The 21,193-nt window shown below is 44.1% G+C and overlaps 1 protein-coding gene across 1 annotated transcript in view; it reads right to left on the bottom strand.

Annotated features, from left to right (window-relative positions):
- Positions 1-846: 846 nt before the first annotated feature.
- The window catches only part of LOC311148937 (centrosome-associated protein 350-like), a 43,665-nt gene continuing 23,318 nt past the window's right edge, over positions 847-21,193 (bottom strand). The window contains exons 19-36 of the mRNA XM_084185973.1: positions 20,941-21,143; positions 20,622-20,782; positions 20,298-20,497; positions 19,214-19,401; positions 18,887-18,974; positions 18,631-18,783; positions 16,758-16,897; positions 11,490-11,722; positions 11,055-11,242; positions 8,350-8,485; positions 7,738-7,898; positions 7,500-7,636; positions 7,323-7,405; positions 5,434-7,211; positions 3,996-4,457; positions 3,773-3,919; positions 3,370-3,492; positions 847-3,230 (exon numbers count right to left, since the gene is read on the bottom strand). Coding sequence (XP_084042099.1) covers positions 3,066-3,230; positions 3,370-3,492; positions 3,773-3,919; positions 3,996-4,457; positions 5,434-7,211; positions 7,323-7,405; positions 7,500-7,636; positions 7,738-7,898; positions 8,350-8,485; positions 11,055-11,242; positions 11,490-11,722; positions 16,758-16,897; positions 18,631-18,783; positions 18,887-18,974; positions 19,214-19,401; positions 20,298-20,497; positions 20,622-20,782; positions 20,941-21,143 — 4,746 coding nt within the window. The 3' untranslated portion in view covers positions 847-3,065. The remainder of the gene's footprint in view (positions 3,231-3,369; positions 3,493-3,772; positions 3,920-3,995; positions 4,458-5,433; positions 7,212-7,322; positions 7,406-7,499; positions 7,637-7,737; positions 7,899-8,349; positions 8,486-11,054; positions 11,243-11,489; positions 11,723-16,757; positions 16,898-18,630; positions 18,784-18,886; positions 18,975-19,213; positions 19,402-20,297; positions 20,498-20,621; positions 20,783-20,940; positions 21,144-21,193) is intronic.

Genomic DNA, 21,193 nt, shown 5'->3' with positions numbered 1-21,193 from the left:
AGATTTTGAACATGCAATTTGTAACCCCAAAGCAACTATCCTTGAACCGTATATACAGAACAAAAATATAAACGCAACATGTAAAGTGTTGGTTTCTTGAGCTGAAATAAAAGTTCAGACATTTTCCATAGGCACAAAAAAAATGTGTGCACAAATTTGTTCACATCCCCGTTAGTGAGCATTTCTCCTTTGTCAATATAATCCATGCACTTGACAGGTTTGGCATATCAAGAAGCTGATTAAACAGCAGGATCACAGGGTGCTGAAGAGTATTTCTGTCCGTAATAAAAGCCCATTTGTGGGGAAAAACTATTTCTAATTGGCTGGGCCTGGCTCCCCCATGGGTGGGCCTAAACCCCTGCCCAGTCATGTGAAATCCATAGATTAGGGCCTAATGAATTTATTTCAATTGACTGATCTCCTTATATACACTAACTCAGTAAAATTGTTGAAATTTTTGCATTTATATTTTTTGTTCAGTATAGTTTTATAAAAGGAATTGTGAGTATGGGTTACATTTTCAATGCATGAGCTTCATTGTATTTTAATGCTTGTCATATTCTACTTCCACACGCTAATGATGATCAAATGCTGAGGTGATGAGTCAGCGTTGACAAAGTGTGGGGTATAACTCAGGGTGTAACAGGACACAGTGAGGATGTCCTGCAGCTTTGTTTATAATAATACACTTATGCAAATCACTCAAATAAAATAAAAAAATGAAAAGGCAAACCACATTTGGCCAAACACTTGGGGCACTGAGCTAGAAAAGTGTGGTAGCGATTTTTGCAGGTTATAGCAGACATTTAAGATTCGGAAATGAAAGATTTATTTACAATTTCAAAGTTCAATTTAGTTCAAATATATGTATACTATATACATATCTGCAAAGTGAACAATGTTTATTTTACAATAATCTTCCAGGTTCAATAGTCAGTTCCAACAGGGAACTGTTCTAGTATATTTACACCCCATAAAACAATGTACAAGTCTTCAAGTGTACCTGCGTCTCTGACAGTAATACATTATAAATATTCATACACTTTAAAAGATGCAAAAAGATTTCTCTAGTCTACTCAATTTCATTATCGAACGATTTTTGCCTAATATACATTTTTGCTTTGGAGTTAAAATCCCCATCTTTACAGCAAGGGCCAACACAGTCCTACTACAGACAGCAGTTTGAAAACTGTCTGGAGGCATATTGATTACATTGCGATTCAATGATTTTCCAAAAGACTACAAAGCTGGCTTGTATAATCCAAACATAAAGCAATGTATCCGATCAACAAATACTGCATAGTTAGTTATAAAATGGGACATTACATCCACCAGCTACAATCAATTAATATTTATCCGCAGCTACAATCAATTCAGATTTCTCTGACCATTCTAGAGGGAAGTGTTGCAATACAGACTTGTGGAAATGCATTTCCTAGGTACTAAATCACATCACTATTTTCTCATTACACACAGTTAGGGACGGGAAAATGAGGCATTTCATGGAGAAATGGGTACCAAACGGAAATGTACAGCCCAACATCTCACAATAGACAGTTTATCCACTCCTTCTTCTGGTAGAAGAACAGTGGTGGTCAAATGCAAATTGGCATGGAAACTACTTTCATTCCCACAATTGTCACTTGGCTAACTGACATTACAATTGACAAGCATCGTCGTGCACGGCAAATTAATTTGTACATCACAGCATTCTTAGACTAAGGTATCTAGTGATGAGAGGACAGAATAAGCCCTTGAACATTGTTGAATGCTATGACCCACACAAATTAATCAATGACTCACACTTGCTACCATGCTGCTAAAGCCATTGTGTACGTGACGAATGGAGAGAACACTTGGTTCCATTGTAGTATATCAGAAGCGCATCATCAGTGACGCCCAGAGGCCTAATGCCATAGAAGCAAGTGTATTTAACTACCATAAATGGCATTTGAGTTATACTACCTTAGAAACATTAGAAATGCAATACCGACAGTCTGTGAGCAAAAGGCAAATGGGGGATTTCAAAAGGTGTTCTCTGGTTAGAAGTATGCTTAGGTAGACACTGAACAAGGCAGAGACTGAAGTTTAACCCAGTTGGAAAAACAGTTTTCCTTTAGGTATTTATGTATATGTAAATAACATTCAAAAGAAAGGAGGTGAATAAGAGTAGAGACATCAACTAAGGCCTGGAAATTGTGTTGTTGCTCTTGAGTGTGGCAATTCATAATCATACAGAACAAAAGAGGCACTTAACTAAATCAGGTAAAAGGCTAATTTTAAGGCTTGAATCCAGCGTGACAGGCTGGTTTCCAAACTAACCAGGTAGAACCTCTTGGTATCCGTTTTCATTGCCAATAGGCTAGTTATTAGGCAAAAACATGGAAGAAAAAGGACAGTGTTTAAACCCATCAATTACTAATATTTGAATTCTTAAATATTAAATACAAAAAAAGGTATATTTGAATTTATTTTTCACTCCCTATACAATGTATTGCCGTTTCTTTTTGTGCTTTGTTATTTCATCAGTCTTTCACAAAATGCTAAAATAATCTTTGTTTCGAAACATGTTAACAGCAAGATTTCTTACAACAAAACTATAATCAAATAATTTCCATACAATAAATATCACAATACAAGAGGCAAAATACTTCATTTTTATACAATCTGATAACCCCAATGACTTCCACTCGTTATATATAATCTTCTCATCATCCCATGTTATTACATGACCCAGACTGCTCCTCAATACTGTCTTGAGTTCATGAGTTCGCCATGGAACAGTCAATTTAGCAGCATTGATGAATTTATTGGGAAACAAGATCCACTCCATCTTTGACTGGACATGAACAGGGGAGCCAGCATGGGAGGCTTTACATGTTGGTTAAAGGCTGGATCAAAGATGTTTGGTGTAAGACGTGGTAGATCCACAATTAGCAAGTCCAAAGCTGTGTTGCAGAGGGGTACCAGTTTGACTGAACTGAAGGCATCTGGAGATCATTGGCACGTTGGCTGTGGGAGGGACTGTCTGGTGGAAGGTGGGTTTAAAACAGAGGCTTCAAAGCTCAGGAAAGGGCTCTTTTTGACCTCTTCTCCTGAATTTGTGTGAGAACTTCTGCTGTGTCCTTTATCAATGCATCAAAGATACCGTCAGCCAACTGCATCTTGACATAGAGCTCATCTTCATCATAGTTCACCCACTGAGACTCTTCCTCATGAAGCTCCTGGACCTGAAAACGCACACAAGACATCTTACTATCAGAAAATACACTTCACATTTGTTGGGTAATTCATAAAATAAAGTACTTCTTGAATTAAGAATGTTTCAGAACGAGTCACTCCTAAAGCATCACCGTTTAATGCTCTTACCAGAATATGATCTACTCGATCCCGTTTTTTCCTTCCGAATTTCAGCATCTTCTGCCAATCTGTTTTCTGGTTGTGGTCCTTCTTCAGGCCATACAGTTTCAACACCTCTGTGGTGATGAACGCCTGGAAGACGAGTTTAAACTTTAGATGGCACCATAAGCATTGCATATGTAACAGAGTTAACAACGTGGCGTAAGCTCACTCCACAGCTAGCTTGAAATGTTGCCAATGGAGCTATCGATATAGAGCTTTTTCTATAGCTCAATTGCTTGGTACGTTGTCAAGGAGGGAGGTCGCGTGTGTTTGCGAGCAGAACACCACTAGTTTGAGCCTGGTATGGAACAGGGACAGTGGAGGAAGCTATACGGTTAGAAGCACACTGATGTCGGTTTCACATACATACCTGAACTCTGGTGATGTCGCCAGGGCTCTTTACTCTATGGAAGTAGGAGGAGTTCATGCGTCGAGGCTTGACCCACTGAGGCTGATGGGCGTTAGGATCCTCTGCAAAGATCTCCTTGATGATCTCCCATGATAAGTCATATACAGCCTGCAGATAGCAAGCAAATGTCAGTGGATACATTTCAATAAATGACATGGGTCATCTCTTTTCAATGTGTCCTTACCTGTCTGTAGCTGCGAACACATTGACTTTCCGGATCCTTGCCATCGCATCCCAGGAACTCCTCTGAAGGCTTGGGGACTGCGAGCCCAGCGAGGGTCTGTGTGCCCTGGCCCAGTTTACATCTGTCCCAGATCTCCTGGGTGGCAGCGTCGACCAGCTCCTCCACCTTCGGGGCGGAGTGAGGCACCACCATGGCAGGCTGCTCAGGGAGCTTGGGCTGCCGGGGCAGCTCTGGTCTGGGTGGGGTCTTCACCTGGTCAGCCAGGCCTACTGACCCAGCTGACAGCCCCTCCTCCTGCTGTTGCTTCTGTTTCTGCTGCTCTCTACGGGAGCTGAGGCCATAGTCCTCATCGAACCACTCCTGCTCGTCCCCCAGTTCATCCAGCAGCGCTCGGCTCAACTCCAGCTCAGCCAGACGCTTGGTCAACTCTTCCTGACCACTAGCCCCCAACACTGGACTCTCCTATGGATACAGAGGAAGGACAAGAGTCACTAAGTGAAAACCCTATGAAAATTTTATAACGTTTTAAATTCTACTGGGATAAATATCTACAAAAACAGAAGAAAACAGAGCACCACATTCAATTGGATATACACAGAGTGTACAAAAAATTAAGAACACCTTCCTAATATTGTGCTGCACACCCTTTTGCCCTTAGAACAGCCTCAATTCGTCAGGCATGGACTCTACAATGTGTCGAAAGCATTCCACAGGGATGCTGGCCTATGTTGACTCCAATGCTTCCTGCAGTTGTGTTAAGTTGGCTGGATGTCCTTTGGGTGGTGGACCATTCTTGATACACACGGGAAACAGTTGAGCGTGAAAAACCCAGCAGCGTTGCAGTTCTTGATACAAACCAGTGCGCCTGGCACCTACTACAATACCCCGTTCAAAGGCACTTAAATATTTTGTCTTGCCCAGCCACACATACAATCCATGTCTCAATTGTCTCAAGGCTTAAAAATCATTCTTTAACCCATTTCCACCCCTTAATCTACACTGATTGAAGTGGATTTAACAAGTTACATCAATAAGGGAACATAGCCTTCACCGGGATTCACCTGGTCAGTCTGTCATGGAAAGAGCAGGTGTTCATAATGTTTCTTGCACTCAGTGTAGATAAGCCTGTTGGTCAAAGTTGTTTGACCTTTGGACTAAAGGGTATTTTGAGGTAAAATCAACTCTGGATGGTTATCAACAGTGCTGCTAAGCTCAATTATTGATCGATTCCCCTACAGCAATGTTATCAGTTCTGTTTAATCATTTACTAGAACATCAGCTCTTTGAAGTATTTTAGCTGAAAATATCCTAATTTAGAAATTAAATGCATTGCACATGTGATTGCAGGTTATCACATTATCTGAAGAAAATACTGTATGTTTTAACACTTACAACATTTACTGTATAACAGTTTTAAAAAGAGATCAGATGAACTCACCGGCCGGTTACAGAGTTCTGGAGACGAGACTTGCTCCTTTTGGTCTCCGTCTAGGAAGAAGGGCAGACCATCTCTCTGTGCCACAACCTGTGGTTGGGAGACAGTTTCCCCACCCTCTACCTTTTTAATGAAATCTTTCATTTGATTAGCAGCTGATATCTTCTCTTCTTTGGCCTTTCTGATCTGTGCGAATTGCTTCACAGCATCTTTCATGAAGTTGTTGAGGACCTTATCTGCAAAAGCACTGAGGACGTCTTTCCCCACGGTCTGCTCTGGAGTAAACTTCTGATGGGCATCTAGGCCTTTCCTCTCAATGAGGGTAGAGGTCTCATCAAGACTTATCTTACGTTCTATGTCAGTGATGAAGAGACTGGTAGGTACATCTTCAAGGTCCAGGAGGATGGTCTTGGTTCTTCCATTGGACATTGGATATTCTCCCTCTTTGAACTCATGTAAGTTGATCAGGTTTGTCTGGTGTTCAGCTGAATCATCATTCACATCAGTAGGTCCGTTGTCTCCAGAACGATAATTCTGAGATGTTCCCCCTCTTTTATTTTGCAGATTTCTTTCATGCGTTTTCTTTTCAAAGTTGCATTTGTTTGGCTTGTTTTCAGATTGGTCGTCAAGGAAAGAGTCCTCATCCTCTGTGGTGTCTACGTAGATCTCAAACTTCTCTGGCAAACGGGAGATCTTGTCCGGAGGAGCGAAGATGCCATGGCCCTCCTCACACTCAAAGTACACCACCCCATCGTAGGTGCCATTGTTGCTTCCTTCAGACTTGTCCAGCTCCACTCCAGCCCAGAAGCCGTTGGCAAAGCTGGTGTGGCCCTTGAATCTAAGCGTACCAGGCTGGACGTTACTCACTAAAACCCTGTCTCCAATCGTGAAGTTAGGCATTTCATCCAGTGCTAGTGAAGGTGGGGTCTGGGAAGGGGAGATAGTTGGGGAGCGGTTTGAACTAATGACCTGGGAATCCTTGGTCTGGCTCTGCAGGTCCAGAAGTATTTCAGAGCGAGGACTGCCACTAGTAGCTCCAGATCTTCCACTCAGCTCCTCACCGATCTCCTCCTCACTACTGTAGAAGGGTGACCTGCTGTGGGAAGCCTCTCTGGTCTCTTGGTGGGATGGTGAGGTAGGTTTGGAGCCTTGGTTGTCCTCCCTGAGTGAAGACTCCACAGAGAATTTAAAGTCTTCATGATAACCATCAGCTGAAGGAGGAGAGGCCTCCTTACCCTTGGCTGAAAAGTCACTCTTTGATGATAAGACATCAGACTCAGGGGTGTAGGATTGCCCTTTGATGGGGGATGGTGATTTAGCAGATTTCTCATCAACATCAAGACTGCTTATCGGGGAAAGCCCTTGTTCTCCTTTCTCTGAGGAAACATGTTCTGACAGAGACTGGTGCTGCTGGGAGGCTGGGCTCTGCTCTAGGTCAGGTTTGAGTAGATGGTCAAAGTGACTGTCTTCAGAGCGTGACTGAGTGTGCTCACATCCTTCAGACTTCACAGAGTCCAGCTCCTCGATGACCTCTGACCGGTGGCTGGAGACGACGCGCTCATCCCCAGAGTTGGTGGCCTGTGGCCTGGCTGGCTCCCTCAGGGAGAGTGCCCCCTCAGAGGGCTTCCTGGGGAGAGGCTTGGGGGACAGCAGGCCCCTCAGACCGTTGGTGTGCTCTGGACTCCCATACACTGGAGTTGGGGTCACTGTAGGGGGGTCCTCGTCTGAGGATTCCTCATGCCCTGCGGTATATTTACTGAGCCCAGATGTTGTGAGGTCATCTGAAAAATATATATATATATATATATAGGAAAAAAATGGTGATATCATCACAGCATGGGCACAAACGTCAACGTGGAGAAAAATAAACTTCTTGAGAATGCACAACCCACCTTGTTCAACTGGAGAATGTGGAAGTGTCTTCTCAGCTTTCTCAGAGTCAGAGACAACCTTCCAGTTTTTGCCGGTTTCAGGCCTGGAGAGAAACCATTTTTTTAGATGAAGATCCAATGAAAATGGACCCATTGATCAGTTTGTGCAACATACACATAGTTAGTGCGCTGGTGTACCTGTAAGGAGGTATTGGTTTAACCTTGGGCTTCTCTGTGGCTGAGGTGGGGGCCTTGATCTGAGGCTTGGCAGCAGGTGTCGAGTCTGGTTCCTTATTCAACTCAGTCTCGGTCTTCTCAATGAAGTCATTGTAGGACTAGACATAAGGAAACAAACAAAGCCCAAAGTAAGTCACTCTTCTTGTTATTGCTCATTGAATGGAGCAGGGCAGGCTAGGATTCTCTGACACACACTGACCTCTAGCTGCTTCAGTAGGCTGGCCTCCTGGGCTTTCAGACGCTCTTTGTGCCTCTTCTTCTGCTCCTTCTTCAGCTGGTACACCACAGACTTGCGTTTGCGTAGCTCCTCTTTGAGGGCACGGATACGGCTCTCGATGTCGCTCTGATCCGACATGGGCTCTGTGTGACACAATAGGTTTGGTTAAAATGCTAAATCCATGCCAGACTGATTAGTATAAAGTAATCCAACTTAGAACTACTGAACTCAAATTCTCAGAAGCGGGGGCAAATATGTAATTATTTGCGGTTTGTCGATACGGACATTCATAGGCTACTCCAAAAATGTTATGTTTGTGATAAAATCTGATGATTGAAATGTCCACTGTAATAGCACAACAGAACCAGAAACTACAGTTTAAGGACTATGACTGTAGCCCAGTGAAGGCTGGGAAGCTTCCATACTCCCATAACACAACTAAGCAGGTTGAGCGTCAAGGAACTGCACACAATCCTTTTCTTACGGCATCACATTATGCCTGCACAGTCAGTCCTCTTTCGACAGCTCTAACAGAAAATAAAAATGATGTCCCGTTTTGGAGGTCCTACTGCTCCAGAGAGGGGACCAACTCACCTGTGTGTGTGCCAGAGGGGGTGTCAGTGGCCTTGGGGTCGTGGCTGGCGGTCCTGGAGGAGGAGCGGAGCTGCATCTTGCTGCTGCTGCCCTCTAGGTGTGTGTTAGTGCTGAGGCTGGCTTTTGGTGAAGGAGACTATACAACAGAGGAAAAGGATAGGGCCCAAGGGGAATTCAGGACAGTCTGACATTCACAACAACAGCATGCCCCAACTAACTAACCACGCCACACCAAAACACACACACCAAAACACTCAAAAGGCAGTGTCCCTAACGGCACATGCACAGATGCCTTTCTGTGACATTTAGACTTGAGTCTTCCTGCTTACATCTCATTTGCATGTGGCTTCTAAATTCCTGAGATGATTTAACCCCAAATAACTATGACACCTAGTTCCATAAAATAAGTTCACAAGAGTGAATGAAATAAATAATTTTTTTAAGTGTTTTCTTATTGACCCAATAGGGCAGTTAAATGAACAATACTGAATGTCACAATCACAAAACACTCAAGTAACAAATTAACTGTGCACAAGGAAAGTGACAATTCCCTGAAGAATCAACCGAGTCTGGACCCTGGACAAAGGCCTACATTCACTGAGCTGCCCAACACCTCTTCCCCCTCAGGAGGCTGAAAATATTTGGTATGGGTCCTCAGATCCTCAAAAACTTCTACAGCTGCACCATTGAGAGCATCTTGACTGGCTGCATCACCGCTTGGTATGGCAACTGCTTGGCATCCGACCGCATTGCGCTACAGAGGGTAGTGCGTGCAGCCCAGTACAGCACTGAGGCCGAGCTCCCTGTCATCCAGGACCTCTATACCAGGCGGTGTCAGAGGAAGGCCCTAAAATTGTCAAAGACTCTGGCCACTCAAGTCACAGTCTTCTCTCTGCTACCGCACGGCAAGCGGTACCAGAGCGCCAAGACTGAGACCAAAAGGCTCCTGAACCGCTTCTAACCCAAAGCCATAAGGCTGCTGAACAGTTAATTAAAACGGCTACCCGGAATTTCTGCTTTTCACCCCCTACCTATTCAATCTATCACCTAACCAAACCTACATGTACACTACCGGTCAAAAGTTTTAGAACACCTACTTATTCAAGGGTTTTTCTTTATTTTTACTATTTTCTACATTGTAGAATAATAGTGAAGACATCAAAACTATGAATTAACACATATGGAATCATGTAGTAACCAACAAAGTGTTAAACAAATCAAAATATATTTTGAAGGAGTTCCCAAATATGCTGAGCACTTGTTGGATGCTTTTCCTTCACTCTGCGGTCCAACTCATTGCAAACGATCTCAATTGGGTTGAGGTCGGGTGACTGTGGAGGCCAGGCCATCTGATGCAGAAATACACATGCGGAGATCATCCGTTCACCCACACCACGTCTCACAAAGACATGGCGGTTGGAACCATAAATCTCAAATTTTAACTCCAGACCAAAAGGACACATTTCCAACTGTCTAATGTCCATTGCTTGTGTTTCTTAGCCCAAGCAAGTCTCTTCTTATTGGTGTCCTTTAGTAGTGGTTTCTTTGCAGCAATTTGACCATGAAGGTCTGATTTACACAGTCTCCTCAACAGTTGATGTTGAGATGTGTCTTACTTGAACTCTGTGAAGCATTTATTTGGACTACAATTTCTGAGGCTGGTAACTAATGAACTTATCCTCTGCAGCAGAGGTAACTCTGGGTCTTCCATTCCTATGGTGGTCCTCATGAGAGCCAGTTTCATCATAGCGCTTGATGGTTCTTTAAATTTTCCGGATTGACTGACCTTTATGTCTTAAAGTAATGATGGACTGTCGTTTCTCTTTGCTTATTTGAACTGTTCTTGCCATAATATGGACTTGGTCTTTTACCAAATAAGGCTATCTTCTGTATACCCCCCCTACCTTGTCACAACCCAACTGATTGGCTCAAACGCATTAAGGAGGAAAGAAATTCCACAAATTAACTTTTAACAAGGCACACCTGTTAATTGAAATGCATTCCAGGTGACTACCTCATGAAGCTGGTTAAGAGAATGCCAAGAGTGTGCAAAGCTGTCATCAAGGCAAAGGGTGGCTATTTGAAGAATCTCAAATGTAAAATATATTTTGATTTGTTTAACACTTGGTTACTACATGATTCCATATGTGTTATTTCATAGTGTTGATGTCTTCACTAGTATTCTACAATGTAGAAAATAGTAAAAATAAAGAAAAACTCTTGAATGAGTAGGTGTTCTAAAACTTTTGACCGGTAGTGTACATATTACCTCAATCTACCACCCCAACTACCCCGTACACTGATCTGGTCCCGGTACTATTTATATTTTATTGTGTTACTATTTTATTTTTATCTATTTGTTAAGTTTCTTACTGCATTGTTGGGAAAGGGCTCATTCGTAAGCATTTCACGGTAAAGTGTACACTTGTTGTCTTCGGCGCATATCACAAATAAAATTTGATGGGAAGAGAGCTAACAAAGTCTCACTTCGCTCTCAGGAGGGATAATACTTGGTGCATGCGCGTTGACAGATTCTGTTAACTCATACAATTCCCTGTATTCCTTTTCATATGTTGCTTTTTTTTTTTTTTTTAGGAGGGGGACTTTTAAAATTATCTAAACTTATGGAAGAGTTCATAAACAAATGTAATCAATGTCTTTCTACCGTAGTAATAGATAACATCACAAAATGCACAGTGCCTTACTCTCTTGCTCGCAGAGGGGGAGTCAAAGTCCTGGGTGTATATGGAGGGGCTGTACTGGGCAGAAGGCAGGTCAGAGACAGAACCAGGCGGATCAGTGGAGGGGATGTCTGGCTGCTGGGACCCAGACAGCTCTGTGTGCACACTGGAGCCAGTCACTACTGGGGAGTAGTCACCCTCACTCACAGAGTCTAAGGAGGAGATACACACACAAAGGTCAAGAGCAGATACATACACCTGCAGCCTCAAACATGGAGGTGCAGCTAGCTAGATGGACTGTACGATGTTCTCGCATTCATAAAAATATACGGCACAAGGCAAGCAAACACATACCTGATAACAAGCAATAAACAGAAACTACTGCATACTACAGTGTGCATATATTTCATCTCATACAATAGGCCTATAGCTCAGTGTCTGTCAACAGTGGTCTCTCACCTCTATCAGTCTTTCCCTCAGGTTTGTGCTGGCCGGAGCTAGCATTGGAGCGGTCTCTGTGATCTGACCGCTCGTCTCCATCTCTAGGACGCTCTCTGTCCCAGGCAGCCAGGGCCTGCTTCTCCATCCGCCTCACCTCAGCCTCCTCAGCATCCAGCCTCTGCTTCCACTCCAGCAGCTCCTCCGCGTGCCTCCGCCGATGCATCAGACCCTGCTCCCGCTTGGTCAGGAACCTGGTGGTGGGGAGGACAGGAGGAAGGGAGAGAAAGCACAAAGAACGGTAGGTGCAATTGGTGTGAGAAGCAGTGAAATGATTGCAACATCGTAGAAGCTAGCAGAGCCATCAGTAGTCCAAACAGTCAACCCAACCACCCCCTGCCCATCTTCACTGCAAACTCAAAACCTCTGGGATTGTCCACACACACAAACCATCCAAACCATGCTTACCACGACAAACATGGTTTAATTTTGACACCATAGTGCACAACTCATCCAAACTCTTCCCCCAACAGAGTCCTCTGTAGCTCAGATGGTAGAGCACGGCGCTTGTAACGCCAAGGTAGTGGGTTCGATCCCCGGGACCACCCATACACAAAAAAAATGTATGCACGCATGATTAAGTCGCTTTGGATAAAAGCGTCTGCTAAATGGCATATTATATTATTATTATTATTACAGACATTTGATCACAATAGATAAAACAACAGGCACAAAGTGTAGTGGCGGCCTGATCACCAGGTCAGGTTCATGCAGCTGGTTTGACCCCAGGGCTTAACATTACTGTAGGAAGACACCCCTCAAAACATCTCAGTCAAAGACCACCAAGGGTTAAAAAATGCATTACAGAATATAGGCCTGAATGTGTCTATGGGTGTAACTTTGACATGAATTCTACACATTTCCCATGTATACTGCGGAGAAAAGAAGACTTTCAAAATTGTTTCTCCATTGCTTTGATTTATAATGTACATTGAAAAGAACTGGTTCATTATACACAGCAAGTTAATCAGCTATTTTGCATGTTGACTATAATTAGTAGAAGTGCCAGACAGTACTGTGTTTGGTTGTCTCCCTATCTCACTAGTACGGTTTTGGGTTAGACTGTGCTCCCAATTCTATTAAGCCCACTTGCAATATATACTCATTAGCCCATCACAAGCAACAGTTACCTAATCAGGAGCATCGGTGAAGATTTACTGGGTTCATTAAACAGATTAAAACCCTCTATCACTGCTAAAGCACCGGCCAAAGGCACTGCCTCTTTTTCATGGATGGAGCCTAACATCTTATCATTTACTCTTATGGACTTTGCTCGAACAAAGAAGTGAGTGGCATGAATATGAGATCATGATTCATTCACTCTGAATGAGAGTTAAATGAGCACCTCAAAGCAACACCACAGAGATTGGAGAGCTCTCTCTGTTCTCTGAGAGTCTCGTTCAAATCAGGCCAACTGTATTAAAATGAATATGACCTTTGACCTTAGAAGATCAAAGTGATGTCATATCATTACTGACAAAAATGCCTTTCGTTTTTCACTTCTTTTTGAATTTCTGTGACCCTTCATGCATACGGTTGTGATCGTACATGCAATGCCTGATGACTTTGGTTTGTGTTGCCAATAGGTCAGCTCATACAGTGGAGAAAAAAAGTATTTAGTCAGCCACCAATTGTGCAAGTTCTCCCACTTAAAAATATGAGAGAGGCCTGTAATTTTCATCATAGGTACACGTCAACTATGACAGACAAAATGAGAAAATAAAATTCCAGAAAATCACATTGTAGGATTTTTAATGAATTTATTTGCAAATTATGGTGGAAAATAAGTATTTGGTCAATAACAAAAGTTTCTCAATACTTTGTTATATACCCTTTGTTGGCAATGACACAGGTCAAACGTTTTCTGTAAGTCTTCACAAGGTTTTCACACACTGTTGCTGGTATTTTGGCCCATTCCTCCATGCAGATCTCCTCTAGAGCAGTGATGTTTTGGGGCTGTCGCTGGGCAACACGGACTTTCAACTCCCTCCAAAGATTTTCTATGGGGTTGAGATCTGGAGACTGGCTAGGCCACTCCAGGACCTTGAAATGCTTCTTACGAAGCCACTCCTTCGTTGCCCGGGCGGTGTGTTTGGGATCATTGTCATGCTGAAAGACCCAGCCACGTTTCATCTTCAATGCCCTTGCTGATGGAAGGAGGTTTTCACTCAAAATCTCACGATACATGGCCCCATTCATTCTTTCCTTTACATGGATCAGTCGTCCTGGTCCCTTTGCAGAAAAACAGCCCCAAAGCATGATGTTTCCACCCCATGCTTCACAGTAGGTATGGTGTTCTTTGGATGCAACTCAGCATTCTTTGTCCTCCAAACACGACAAGTTGAGTTTTTACCAAAAAGTTATATTTTGGTTTCATCTGACCATATGACATTCTCCCAATCCTCTTCTGGATCATCCAAATGCACTCTAGCAAACTTCAGACGGGCCTGGACATGTACTGGCTTAAGCAGGGGGATACGTCTGGCACTGCAGGATTTGAGTCCCTGGCGGCGTAGTGTGTTACTGATGGTAGGCTTTGTTACTTTGGTCCCAGCTCTCTGCAGGTCAACACACAGTCCCCCCGTGTGGTTCTGGGATTTCTGCTCACTGTTCTTGTGATCATTTTGACCCTCGGGGTGAGATCTTGCGTGGAGCCCCAGATCGAGGGAGATTATCAGTGGTCTTGTATGTCTTCCATTTCCTAATAATTGCTCCCACAGTTGATTTCTTCAAACCAAGCTGCTTACCTATTGCAGATTCAGTCTTCCCAGCCTGGTGCAGGTCTACAATTTTGTTTCTGGTGTCCTTTGACAGCTCTTTGGTCTTGGCCATAGTGGAGTTTGGAGTGTGACTGTTTGAGGTTGTGGACAGGTTTATTTTATACTGATAACAAGTTCAAACAGGTGCCATTAATACAGGTAACGAGTGGAGGACAGAGGAGCCTCTTAAAGAAGAAGTTACAGGTCTGTGAGAGCCAGAAATCTTGCTTGTTTGTAGGTGACCAAATACTTATTTTCCACCATAATTTGCAAATAAATTCATTAAAAATCCTACAATGTGATTTTCTGGATTTTATTTCCTCAATTTGTCTGTCATAGTTGACGTGTACCTATGATGAAAATTACAGGCCTCTCTCATCTTTTTAAGTGGGAGAACTTGCACAATTGGTGGCTGACTAAATACTTTTTTCCCCCCCACTGTATGAACAGAATGGCATTGGGTGTTTTTCAAGCTTTCACTTCCACACTTCCTGGAAAAATGAAATTGCCCCCCCCCACAGGCGGGGGCTGAACACAAGCATGCTCCTTGGGACAGAGGGCAGAGAAGGAGAGGCAGCAGTGAGGCGAGAGCAGCACTGTACCTGACCAGCTGGATGTAGAGTTTGGGGAAACAGAGAGGCCCAGCGGTGGGCCGTAAACAGAGAGAAGAAGCAGTGAACAGGAGAGCAGTGTCCACAACCAAAAAACACAAGGACACGAAACGCACAGAAAACCCCCACAAAATATGAGTTGGAGAATGAGAAAACAGCAAAATAGAGAGAGAACGGGAGGATAAAATAGAACACAACCACAGAGACAGGGAGCGAGAGAAGAGAGCAGTGAGTAAACATGTGGTTTATTGCACTGAATGTTTCATGTTTCATTCAAAGAGAAGTAATGTAGTTACTCTGCCAGGGCTTTGTGTTGGTGGCAGTGCTTAAAGGGGTATTAAAACCCAGTTCTTTTCATCAGGAGTTGGCCAGGACATGGCAAGATGTGCATGTTTGTCTTTGGAGCTGGACTACAATAAAGAGCGGGTGTGTGGGAATGTGTAGCCATGTGTGAATGCATGCGGTGGTGCCAAGAGGGGAGCTAGATGTGACTGAAAAATGATAATCCTAAAGGGTTACGAGAGAGGCATTTGTCTCATTTTGCACCCCAGTGGACATAATGCTTCTCCTTAATTAAATGCACTGGATGGAGGAATTTGGGGAGATTAGATTATTTTAGCAAACAGTTGCAAAGGTAGTGATGGGTGATAATTTTGTTAATGTTTTTAAGCACTGGTGACTAAAACCTGATTTAGGCTTCATTAGAATAAAACTGGCTAAATCACACATTAACCTGCACTATGATCCACAACAACAACACTAGGGCATGATTAAAAGAGACTGTGTTTACATAATGAAATGGCAGGTTGTTAGAAGACCAATGCAAGCAAGCAGACAGAGGCATGGCTACAAGCAGCTTGTTAGTTTCCTATAGAAAATAACGTCTAGGCTCAAATTGACAGCGACTTCCCACTTTTAGCTGTGATATAGGGTACCTTCAGTTTTATGTTCTTTGGTAGATTATTCAATTCAAGGAATAATTTGCTCTAGGCCTACAATTAGTACTGATGACGTTGCTATTGAAAGAGAGTTACAAATCCTTAAACACCACAACAACTGAACGTTTGTTAGGACCTGTACTGCAGAATGTATAAGAATGAGGTCAGTCTGTGCAGGTCTCGATGTTTAACCATCATGTGAGTCCCCTCCAGTCACATTACCACATTGTTAAAAGACTAACCTGCCCTGGCTGCTTGTATGAGACACCAGACAGACAATTTACACTACATATTTGCTCTGGTTCATATTGTAAATATTGGAATGAGTACAGAGGTTGGAGAGGATGCAGTCTGAATAACTAACATATCTATAGCAGGGTTCCCCAACTGGCACTCAAAGTTTTATTTGGCCCCCCAAGTTCTGAGAAAACAAAAACAAATCTGCCCACGGCTGAATCTAGTTGATGATCCCTAATCTATAGGGAGGACATGGAGCATGCTTATATTCATATCCACACCACAGAATAATTAAGGTTTCTAGTCAAGCCAATCCCTCACTTTCACAAGACAAAAGCAACTTGTATCAAATTATTTACGATAACAGAAGCTGGTACATAATTCCTTATGAATAACAAAGCAAACAGCCTAAATGATTGATATGCCCAATTTGGTTTTGTTAGCTCGTCAGTGTAAGACAAGTTAACAATCACACCCATAAAGATAAAGCTATCAAAGATCTGGTCATTTCAGCTGTTTAAAAGTTGGTATAAATTAATATTCAGTGACCAGAATTGAAGTGTCCATCTTAGCGAATTCTGTTATATAAAATAGCCCATAATGAAGACTTCCAATAAAACATTTTAGTTGTCAATAGGAGTTTGGACAGTTTAGTTTTAATAGGTTAATTGAAGTTTAAATTACTTCTCATCCATGTGAGAGCGCATCTTCTTGAGCTTCTGCATGATGCTGCTGGTCTCACTGCCAGACACTGAGAGGGGAGAGGCGCTGCGCACGTCCCCGTCTGTCATCGCCCCCTCGACACGCTCCGACACAGGAGTCTCCTGTAGGACATAGATGGTTACACACACACACACCAGAAATGAAGAGAGAAAGACCATTTCAAATCTTACCGAATGTCTAAAATAATACTGCATGGTTTCATTGAGGGAAAAAAGTATTTGATCCCCTGCTGATTTTGTACGTTTGCCCACTGACAAAGAAATGATCAGTCTATAATTTGAATGGTAGGTTTATTTGAACAGTGAGAGACAGATTAACAACAACAAAATCCAGAAAAACACATGTCAAAAATGTTGTAAATTGATTTGCATTTTAATGAGGGAAATAAGTATTTGACCCCCTCTCAATCAGAAAGATTTCTGGCTCCCAGGTGTCTTTTCTACAGGTAACGAGCTGAGATTAGGAGCACACTCAATCAGATTCCAAACTCTCCACCATGGCCAAGACCAAAGAGCTCTCCAAGGATGTCAGGGACAAGATTGTAGACCTACACAAGGCTGAAATGGGCTACAAGACCATCGCCAAGCAGCTTGGTGAGAAGGTGACAACAGTTGGTGCGATTATTCACAAATGGAAGAAACACAAAAGAACTGTCAATCTCCCTTGGCCTGGGGCTCCATGCAAGATCTCACCTCATGGAGCAATAATCATGAGAACGGTGAGGAATCAGCCCAGAACTACACGGGAGGATCTTGTCAATGATCTCAAGACAGCTGGGACCATAGTCACCAAGAAAACAATTGGTAACACACTACGCCGTGAAGGATTGAAATCCTGCAGTGCCCGCAAGGTCCCCCTGCTCAAGAAAGCACATATACAGGGCCGTCTGAAGTATACCAATGAACATCTGAATGATTCAGAGGAGAACTAGGTGAAAGTGTTGTGGTCAGATGAGACCAAAATCGAGCTCTTTGGCATCAACTCAACTCGGTGTGTTTGGAAGAGGAGGAATGCTGCCTATGACCCCAAGAACACCATCCCCACCATCAAACATGGAGGTGGAAACATTATGCTTTGGGGGTGTTTTTCTGCTAAGGGGACAGGACAACTTCACCGCATCAAAGGGACGATGGACGGGGCCAGGTACCATCAAATATTGGGTGAGAACCTCCTTCCCTCAGCCAGGGCATTGAAAATGGGTCGTGGATGGGTATTCCAGCATGACAATGACCCAAAACACACAGCCAAGGCAACAAAAGAGTGGCTCAAGAAGAAGCACATTAAGGTCCTGGAGTGGCCTAGCCAGTCTCCAGACCTTAATCCCATAGAAAATCTGTGGAGGGAGCTGAAGGTTCGAGTTGCCAAACGTCAGCCTCGAAACCTTAATGACTTGGAGAAGATCTGCAAAGAGGAGTGGGACAAAATCCCTCCTGAGATGTGTGCAAACCTGGTGGCCAACTACAAGAAACGTCTGACCTCTGATTGCCAACAAGGGTTTTGCCACCAAGTACTAAGTCATGTTTTGCATAGGGGTCAAATACTTATTTCCCTCATTAAAATGCAAATCAATTTATAACATTTTTGACATGCGTTTTTCTGGATTTTGTTGTTGTTATTCTGTCTCTTACTGTTCAAATAAACCTACCATTAAAATTATAGACTGATCATGTCTTTGTCAGTGGGCAAACGTACAAAATCAGCAGGGGATCAAATACTTTTCCCCCCCTCACTGTATGCATAACACAAAGCATCTCTTTCTGAAGTTTAGCTCAATATCTCCATAAATAAGATATTCTCAGATAAGAATATGATGTAAGAAGGTGGTAGTACTGACCGGTGGAGTGTCACCGGTGCCGGCACACTTGAGGCGCTCCTTCAGCTTGAGGGTGGTGTGTCTCATCCTCTCTATCTCCTCCTGCTGTTTGAGCAGCAGCTGCCTCTCCTTCCTGGCTGCCCTGTTGGCCTCCTGCAGACGCTTGATCTCCGCCTGGACACCACACACACAGGGTCAAGGGTCATGGTCACTCAGCATTACAGATGGGCAGTAATGGGAGCAGGTGAGATGGGCAGAGAGTTTGTTAGTTAGTTACCTGTTCCTGTTGAAGTTTCATCAGTAGGCCTCTCTGCTTCTTTCTGATGGGTGGCATCTTGTCATCCTCACCCTTGTCTCTGAGGCGCCTATGAGGTCAGAAAGGAGAAACAGTGAGAACATGAATGCAAAATGAGGACAGAAGTGCCTCATGCGATAGAAATTCAACAGAACACCTTGACCAAAACGACTCAGTTTTGGTCAATGTGTTCTGTTGAATTTCTAGCGCATGTTTTCGTATGATGGAAAACAAAAAACGTTGGCTTTAGCAGGGAATGAGACAATATTAATTCAGAAAACATGGATCCTAATAAAAGTAAACCAGTGCCTTTTCTGGTGCTCCAGCCAGGCGAGCTCGGCCTTGGTCTTCTCCTTAAGGGCCTTCTGTCGCAGGCGCAGCAGGGAGCTCTGGTGGTGGGCGCGCACCTCCTCCTCCTTCATGTACTGGCGCACCATGTCCATGGTGAACCTGGAGAAGCTGTCCTGCCCGCTGGAGAAGGGCATGCTGCCGTCCTGCTGCCGGGAGTGGAGCAGGGACAATGAGTCACTAACACATTTCACAAAGCCTTATCAGTCAGGAAACCAAGCATACACAGAGAGCAAACAGTGGTCGACGGAAGATCACCCTGGCTACTGGTTACATGTTCCTTCCAGCTGGCAAACACACTGAGGCGTGGGAGAGGCTGCTGGCCTTGAGGTGGTTGCTACATAAAATCAGTGTTGTAAACACAAAAGTCTATTCAGAACGCTGTCAATCTGGACAAAACACCTGGGCCCAATGAAGGCCAAGGTATGTACAAGATCATCTCTACATGTGGCAGCCAGGTGAGGACCCTGGCTTCTGGTTCTCCACCCTCTCTTAGCTGCACCACAGCCTCCCCTCAACCTGTTGTGTTTGAGAGGACCGAGTATGATACAACCAGGCAGGGAATCTCCAAGATGCAGTTAAGAGGGGCTGGGGCACACAGAACGTTTATTGTGCCCAGGGTAGTAATGAGTTGAGCAGGCTTTCCCAGTCTCTCTGATGCCCTGGCCAGTGGAGCCCTACAAGGCAAGCAGCTGTTTCCAGGCGTCAGTATGGCCAGGCACAATCCCGCATACTTCATCTCAGGGACTGAACACTGAACCCTTCAGAGAAGCAGGGAGCTACCACTGTGGCTTGACATTAAGAGCGAAGACAGACGCTGCTACAAACATTAGAGAGAAGCTATAATTTCACCATTACAGCGGTCAAATCGGGCTAAATGTGGATAAGAATTATGCGCTGGTTACTTTAAGGAGAAACCTCCAAAAGTAAACTAGTACATTTAAGCTTTTGGATAAGTGCTAAGATTTCAGCCAATCATTATGCATTTGAGTAGTCTTGCTACTTTGCCAGCATTCCAGCTATTGAGATGAGGTGTCAGACTAACCTTGGAGCTGTCCTGTGCTGTGGGGTTCTCCTGACTGGGCTCGTCATCGGACTCCTCGTGGGGACCTCTCTTCTTCTCCACCGCTCCCCGCCGGTGAGACTCGGAGGGCAGCAGCGAGCGGAATGAACGCTCCTCAATTTCATCCTCCGTCATGGACTCATCAAACTTCAGAGAGTACTCTGTAGCCACTGATGCGCTGTCTGTATGGGGACAGATTGGAGACTTCAGGCTATTTATGCATCATAAACGATTATTATGCACTGCCTATTTGTGATAATGGCTCCCTCCCAATCCCACAATGAGTGCTATGATCCCTGGCCTCACCTTTCTCATCCAGTAGGGACTGAACACTGTCACTGGGAATGGAGTCTTCAGCTGCTGTATAGGCCTCCTCCTCCACTGAGCTGTTACCCGTCTCCAACTTCCTCCTCTCTTTCTTCTCAGGGGAGGCCATGGAGGGACTCAGGTGGGTGCTTTCTCCACCACTGGGGGGTGCAATGCAGAGTGGACAGGGGAGAGAGAAAACCGATTGCTTATTTAGCCATGCCTATAAAGTTTTTCCTGACCAAGCCAATTATGCTGACAAGGAGAAACATCCCCCGGTGTCTGTCTGTGAGGAGCACCAGTGTGTGAAAGCCAGTACCTGAGGGTGGGTCTCCTGGAGGGGCTGGAGTCAGAGCGGCTGTCCATGGAGGAGAGGGGCTCCTCCGTCCTGTTCTTGGCAGCAGACACCTTACCCATGAAGCTCTGGTGATGCTGCCTCTGCTGGTCAAACAGGTTGGTGATGGGAGAAGCAAAAGGAACACCGATGCCTCCAGCGATCTGAGAACGGGCCAGCTCCGCCATCTGAGGAGAGAGCAACTAAGTCAGCAATATATCAACTGAAAGACAAACTG

This window comes from Coregonus lavaretus (assembly GCF_964263955.1).
Source record: "Coregonus lavaretus genome assembly, chromosome: 21".
Taxonomy (NCBI): domain Eukaryota; kingdom Metazoa; phylum Chordata; class Actinopteri; order Salmoniformes; family Salmonidae; genus Coregonus; species Coregonus lavaretus.
The sequence above is the reverse complement of the archived record's forward strand: the minus strand, read 5'-3'. Positions and strand labels throughout refer to the sequence as shown.